The sequence below is a fragment of the Sciurus carolinensis genome, chromosome 4 (genome assembly GCF_902686445.1).
Source record: "Sciurus carolinensis chromosome 4, mSciCar1.2, whole genome shotgun sequence".
Classification (NCBI taxonomy): Eukaryota; Metazoa; Chordata; class Mammalia; order Rodentia; family Sciuridae; genus Sciurus; species Sciurus carolinensis.
In genome coordinates this window covers 159,770,301-159,778,047 of record NC_062216.1, presented here as the reverse complement: position 1 = coordinate 159,778,047, position 7,747 = coordinate 159,770,301, and the positions used below count along the sequence as shown (strand labels likewise).

Sequence of the window (7,747 nt, the reverse complement as noted above, 5' to 3'; positions counted from 1 at the left end):
GGCCCTGGGTTCAGGCCCAGTACTGCAAAAGGAGGGCAGAAAAAAAGGATAAAACTTCCACACTTCATCCCAGGAGGGGTCCCCAGGAAGCCTCTAGGTAGCCGTCCTAGCACAGGACCTTCCCTTCGGGACAGTGGCTGTCCTAGCAGAGCATCTCTCCTGTCCGCGCTTGTGCCTTGGGGACCTCATCCTTCTTACCACTTTAAACACCCTCGCGGGCTGAAGCTCTGGCGGCTAGTCACCATCCGGCACCTCTTTCTGCGACTCCAGACTGTGCCCAAGCACCGACCAACAGCCCTGCGCAGGTGTCCAACAGGCATCTCAAACAGCACCCGAGAGGGCTCCTCCTCCCGCAGGTCCACCTTCAGCCATGCCAGGGTCACGAGCCCACCAGGCTGAAGCCATCCTTGGCTCCCCCGCCATCCTACATCCAACCCGCACTCAATCCTCCTGGTTCTGCTTCCCACTTACCAGAATGAGGTTCCCTCTCCAACCCTGCGTAACGCCATCTTCCTCCTCCCTTGGGTTACTGCAGTAGCCTCCCGCTACTGGCCTGCTCACCACCCTGCCCCCAGCCCAGCCATCAGAGAGCTCCTGATGAACTGAGTGGGGTCGCACCCTCCTCTACCCAGTCCTCCAACATGGCCCCAGTACGTCCCCTCCCTGTTCCCCTTCTGACCTGACTCCTATTCTACCCTTGTCACTTGATTCCACTGAAGTTATTGCTCCAATCTCAAGTCACCCTCTGCCTCAGGGCCTTAGCACTTGCTGATCTGTCTAAAATGTGGCTTTTACCCACTTATCTGCTTGCCCTTCTTCCACACCTCCTCCAAGGCTTCAGCCAAATGTCACCTCCTCAGTGGGGTCTTCCTGACCAACTTGCTGAATTTCAGTTTCCACTCTCCACAGCCTGACCCTCCCTGTTTAAAGCTTCTCTAAGGCACTGATCACCATCTAACACCCTGAGTAATTTACTCATCTAGAGTGTTTGCCTGTTTCCCTCCACTGTAAGAACAGCCCTGAGGACAAGGATTTTGGAAGCTCTGTTCATTGCTGAGCTCTGCCACCTAGCACAGTACCGGGTACATGTCACTTGCTGAAGGAAAGAAGGAAAAACCATTTCTTGCCCACCCCCCCCCCACCTGACCACATGCACCTTCAGAGCCAGGTGCTGGCTCACTGTTCCCACGGTGGCTTGGAGGTGAGGTGCGTACTGTCATTTTGCAGCTCTATTCTACTGACCTAGTAGCCTGGATGGTGTTGGCTTTTGCAGTTAGGCAAGCTCTACCTGGTTTTCCTGGGAGTCAGAGGGTGTGGCCACCCTGCAGCAGGGAGGCCAAGGCTGAGGCTTCGGATGCCTTACTTCTGGCCAGCAGCCTGCATGCCTACTGTGTGCGGGCCACAGGGCCAAAGACCCTCTGGGCCTTTTTCAGAATCTACGAATGCTTTCCAAGTCTTCAGATGCCTTGCGTTCAAGGGTGTGCCTCCAAGCAGGGTGTTATTAAGCGTGTAGGAGAATCTACAAAGGAGAACCGGCTCCCGGTCCTGGCTGTTTCGCTCTGACCTCGATGTTGCACAGGTAGCTTCGTGGAGCCAGCACCCAGTTGCTGCATCTGCTAGTGAACTTAAAGGAGCCGACTTCCCTTCCCAGCCTCAAATAGCATGAAATACTGCTGGGCAGATGAACGGTCAGATGAAATGATGTCCATTCAGTGGTGAGGCTGCATTCAGGTGATCAAAGGATTCACACACGCCTGGCTCATGGTGGGTCACCCAGAGACCAGCGTGGCCCTGTACGTGTCAAGTGCATCAGCAGGAAGCACACTGCAGCACAAGCTTCCTTGCAGAATTTCCAGTCTAAAAAGTTAAAAATAAAGCCCTTTTCTTGTCTTAAATAGTTTTATGAAATGTTGGAAGCTGAGTGCCCAGATTTAAAGGGAGTGCATAAAGGAAGAGGCCTTGACCTGCGTGCGCACTCCAATGCCTGCGTATTCTGTTGCTGTCACCAATGACTTGACCTGGGTGCATTTAGTCCATTCTGGTTTCCTAGTGAGGACCTAATCATGAGCACCAGTTTGGGTATTTAAATGTGACCCTCAGGTTTCATGTTTTGGAAGGTTGGTCCTCGGTGCAGCAGTAAAAGGAGGTAGGACCTTGAGAAGCCCTTAGGTGACTGAGGGCATTAATCCAAAGGGATTGACATAGTTCCCGGGGGGCTCTGATGCAGTCAGGGGGCCCTTGCCAGAACTGGCACCACAGAGTTAGAATAGTCATTCTCTGAAACTGTGAGCTAAATAAGTCTCTTCACCTCATTAATTTACCTAGCCTCAGGTGTTTCACTACAGCCATGAAACCACACACAAGACCAGTGTGCACAGACACACGTGAGGAATTGGTTCATATGATTAAGGAGCGCGAGATTCCCAATCCTACCTGCAAGGTGGAGGTCCAGGAGTCAGTGATTTGGTTCTGACTTAAGTCCAAACGCTGGAGAACCAAAAGCAGACGCCTTGGTTCAAGTAGAGTCAATTGCCCTCTGCCTCCTAGCTTTATTTGGACCCCCAAGGATGGGAGGATGCCCGCCCACATTGGTGAGGGGGACCTTCACTCAGCCTAATTCAAATGCTGTCCTCTTCCAGACACACCTAGAAATGTCACCAGCCACTGGGCCATCACTTCATTGTCAAGTGGACACACACAAAATTAAAACGGCATGAAACGGTGTCTCCTGCCCTTTATCCTGCATCTCTCGTTGGAGTGGCAGACCATTTTTCTGCTTCTGTCCTTTCCACTTTCAGTGACACTTGTTTCCTGCCCCACGAGAAGGGATAACGGAGATCCCACGTGGCCATGTCTGGTAGATCCTGCCGAGTCAACTACACCCGCCTTTCAAACGCCAGGTTTGGGCTGGACGCAGGGCAGAGGTGAAGGCCTCCTGAGGTTCTGGGGAAGATGCAGGCGTCTCCAGGCAGCGTGACTGTGCTCAAGACCAGTGCCCCGGGAGGGAGGAGAGCGGAGGTGGGGCAGCAGAGGGCAGGCCCAGGGTCTGCAGGGGACGAAGCCTGGTGGTCTCAAGACCTTGAGGGGTTCATGCAGAGCAAGACCAGGCAATAAAAGCCTGGCTGTAGGTCGGAAGTAAACTGGCCGAGGAAGACCAGGTAGGAAGCTATGGTTCAGGTGCTAGGGGTCCCCCAAAAGTTCAAGGAGACAATTTATGAAAACCTCAAGGTGCAATGGCTGGGCTAGGGGGCCTTGACCTAATCAGCACTGATCCAGACAGGGATTCAATGGCGCTGGCTCTCTATGGACGGAGTCCTCTGAAACCCTGAGCACCAAATAAACTCTTCCTCCAGTACTGTTCCGTCAGGTCTTCTGGTCACGGCGGTGGAAAAGCTGACTACAGCAGAGGTGTTGGAACACCCCACACGAGGTGGTGAGCAGACAGCACTGGTCCACAGCTCGTGGGGAACGGCGACCACCAGGAACCCACCTGGCTGAGAAATAGGACCCAGCGCGGTAAGGAGACGGAGGCAGCGACGGCAGCCACACACTCGGCATGGAAGGAAACACCCTCATCTGTTCAGCATGAACAGAAAACGGAGACCCTGGCATTCGCTGATGCACGAGATGATGGAGCGCGTGTGGATGGACTATCTGAGCGCGACAATACCTACCTGCCTGCGCACGGCCAGGCCCGGGGACAGGCGCCTGCTCAGTCCCCACCCTGAGGAAGCGGGAGTCAGTCCTGGAGTATAAAGCACTGGGACAGTGGAGCGAGCCCTGCTGCTGGGTCGGCTGGGGACAAACAGAACAATCAGCTGGCAGTCACCAGAGCTGAACCCTGGCCTCATGGCCGGCCACACACAGGCTTCTACTCAGCAGCTCGTTTCCAACCGCCTTCAACGCCGAGTCAGAGAGGCCGCCCAACAAACCCCAAGATCATCACTCAACAAGACACAGGGGTTATTAACTCCTTTTAATGTTTCACATTGTTTTTCTTTTTTTCAGAAGATTTGTAACAAAAATACATGGAATTCAATGAGTCACAGTACTGTGGGCAGAGAAGTCTCAGCAAGCCTAGAGGCGCGGCAGGGCGGGCACTGCGTTCTGGGAGGATCGACATGATCAGGCGGCCTTGCCGCATCTGCCGGCCCCCTTCTCTGGGACGGGCAGCCTTAGGGGATTTAAAAATGCAAATAAATAAAACCGACCCTGCACTCACCTCAGCTTCCCTCCCGCTGCCGCCTCCCCATTTCTGCACGGAGGGCACCGGGCACGGGCAGGGCCTGGACACGTGTTCTGCTGACCAGAGGCCAGGCAGACACAGGGGTTCCCTGAAGTGGCCCAGAAATGTACTTTGAAGCAACCACTCAGTGCTACAGGTAAGAAAGGCAGGCAGGGTTCCAGGAGGGGGTGAAACGGGAGCTGCGAGGACCACCGGCAGGAGCCTGGCGTCCCCAGCACACGTCCTGAGCCCACCCCCACCGTGGAGAGTGAGCAGTGCCCGCCTAGAAGCACTCGGCCAGCTGCACAGATGCGGGACAGCAGCCTCAGTCCCCGCGCCAGGGTTCATGGAACGGAAAGTCAAATCCCTTGGTTTTTATATGAAAATCCTTCACATCCACCTGTGTTCAAGAATAATAACTTATGTTATTAATAGCTTCCTTAAAAGCAATTATCACAGACTGAAATCCAAAGTGTGGAAAAGACCTACTTTCGGATGAATGTAGTTCTTCCAAAGGGACACACTCAACACACAGAATGACATTTTGTGTTTTTAGCTGAAAGCTAAACCCACCAAACAAAAACAAAGTCTGAAGCAAGGTAAGCATTTTCCATCGCAAAGGCTCTCAGCTCGCCGAGACGACACAAGCAGGCCAACTCTAGTAAGCCGGTGGCTGCTTTCTCCTCTGGGTGTGCAGCTGCCTCCACCGAGAGCCACGGTGGAATCACAGCTTTGCCACCAAGTTCCCCACAGTGGGGCTTCCTTCAAGTCAGCCATCCCTCCTCCTAAACAGAACTTAAAGTAACGTGACGCAGCACATGGGAGCAAATCTGGAAAGAGGCGATTTTAGATTTCCTTGTTTTGGACACAGAACTCGTTAAAGGAGACAAGGCTAAACAGGCCAGCTCTGGCACTCAGACAGACACCACATCTTGGTCACGGGTGTTCTCTTCCATGGGACAAACCTACGTAGCTTCCAAGTGAACCAGCCCATCCCTTGTGGGCAGCAGGACACTATGGATATTCTAGACCAGACTGGCTTTTGGACAAAAACTGATGGCTAATATTTTTCATCTCTAGTATCATTAACCCTATGGAGGAAAAATACATAATCAACATTAGACAGCTTGAGAGTAAGAAAACATGAAGCGAAGGTCACGCTGAACTGAGGCGACAGTTGTTCCATCACTGCCCACCACTCGGGTTTGAGGCTGGTGACTTCATGGATGCATTGTTCCAATGCACTGCCAAGTTCAGGTTCGAGTCGGCGATGGTGACCCCAGTGTGACGCTGCCTGCCTCCACTCACTGCTTCCTACCCGTGAGGTCCAAGGGACCATGGGTGGTGGTGAGCACAGCATCTGGGACAGGTGCCAAGAGTTCAAGTACAAGTCAGTGGCTTGGAGTCCTGGCAGGAGCGTCCACACTGGGGCTTAACCTCAGCAGCCAGCCTGGAGGATGTCTCCCCCTGAGCGCTTGGTCACCGACAGCGTTGTGAACACCTGCAGGAGAGAAGACACACGTTCAGACTCCTGAGCAAGTGACTTCACAGGTAACACCACATGCACTAAAATGACTCCTGGAACTACATCAAACACAACAGTAACATGACCAGGACTGTCCTGTTTCTCTAGAGGGGAAAAGAGGAAACCATGTCAAAACCAGGTGAAAAAAATGTAGATGACATCAAATAAAAAACTTTGGCAGCATGAGGGTGAGGAAAACAAATTAGCTACCCAGTTGCCCTCCACTCTGAAAGAAGGTCACCCCAGTGCTGGGATCGCAAACAGGTGCACACGATCGATCACCCACACCCCGAGTCCAGCCGGGTCGGGAGCCCCACGTCTGCCCTCCCAGAGGACCTCAGCCCTCTTCCCGGCCCCAACATGCGCATCACTCCTGTCGCCTCCTCTGCAGCTAACAACCAACAACAAAAACCCACCTCACACGTGTGTGGCAAGATGCTGTGTGCACTACTCTGCTACCTTCTAGGCTCTGTACTGTATTTCTGAAATTCACCCATATGACAAATAGCTCTACTTTTCACTAAATGGAAATTAAATTCAGTTACTGTAGCGTGCTGCACTGCAGGAGTCAGTTACCTAAATAGTGAAGACATCACAAGTCACCAACCCAGCTCCTCCTGGCTGTCCAAGCAGTGGCCAATGTGCTCTTTGCAACCTGTTGTTGGGACATTCTGGGAGTCTCCCTGCCCACAGGGCTCACAGGGCAGGTGACTTCAACCTGGCTGGTCTCCTGAGGTGCCTGAACCAACCTTGTCCCATGCAGTAACAAAGGAGCTCTTTTGTTTCCGATCGTAGCAGACGTTTGGTGTGGTGGGCCTAGAGCCCTGATGGCTGATGGCTGCCGGCTTCCGTGGACTTTCACATGCTCAGAGTGCCTGTCCTCAGCTGAGAGCGAACGAACCCTGCTGCTCACACCGCATGAGACACATGGAAGTTCACTGATCTAATTATACTAACCAGAGAATTATACAAATTCTCATTTCCTAGGGCAGGGCCCTGGAATCTCATTTTTAGCAAGCGCCCCAAGTGGTTGCATACTTTGGAATTTCTGGGGCACACCAGCGCAGGCACCCTGAGGATTCCTGGCCTAGAAGTCACTCTGCAGTAGACATCTTTCTACAACAGCATCCCTCTGCAGTTTCACTAGCTGGAAAACTGCACTACAGGCAAGATTTTAAAAAACAATGCTTCACTGTCTAAAAACAGGTTCCCATTCCTGGCCTACTGTGGTCCCTAAAGCTGACACCTACAGTGACTCTGCATGGGGCCTGCGCTGCCTCTGCTCTTGGTTCAGCCTCTTGAACCCCCGTGGCCGCCATGACCCTTCCTTTACCTTTCTGTAACCTACTATGTAACTGCGTGAAGTGTGGCGTGTGACTTGAGTGTTATAGGTGTTAGGAATTAAGATTGGGGTAAAAGAACCTGTGATTGCCTGGCTTATGACTACCAGGTGACCCATAAGTACTTGGCAAACTGCCGCTGGTCCAAGTGGCGTGGCCTGTGAGCTTATCACTATCCAATCAATTCTGACACTGTGGGACAGCGCGGCGTCTGGTCCATGCTGACGTCCGACTCACTCGGCACCTCTCCTCCACCTGCGGGTCTCTGCCGCCCCACAGCTGCTGCCCGGCTCCACTTGCACGCCTTTCTCTTTGGCGCCTGGCTCGACCTCTCGGTTGCTCACAGTCGCTCCCCTCTCCCGTGGCTCTCTGCCGGATGCAGGAGACCCTTCGCCTCGCCTCCCACTTCCCTCCACGGCACTCCGGCACATCCTGCTGGCCTCACACCTAACAACCGTCCTAGCCTCCTCGTTTCCAGGACTGCCACTCTCAGTCACCGTCTGCAAGGTGACCTGCAAGATCCACTGTGCTGCAAGATCCAGTGCCCCTGCACTCCGGCGGCCAGAACCCCTGGCTAGCTGACCACAGACCCCAGCCTGTCTGTCCACCTCCCTGTGCTGCACAAATATCACCAGCGTCCACGAGTGAGTGACATGG

At 53.5% G+C, this 7,747-nt stretch overlaps 1 protein-coding gene across 1 annotated transcript in view; it reads right to left on the bottom strand.

Annotated features, from left to right (window-relative positions):
* Positions 1–3,960: 3,960 nt before the first annotated feature.
* Txnrd1 (thioredoxin reductase 1) overlaps positions 3,961–7,747 on the bottom strand; it is a 54,010-nt gene continuing 50,223 nt past the window's right edge. The window contains 1 exon segment of the mRNA XM_047548335.1: positions 3,961–5,726. Within this exon segment, the coding sequence (XP_047404291.1) occupies positions 5,664–5,726 (63 nt within the window). The 3' untranslated portion in view covers positions 3,961–5,663.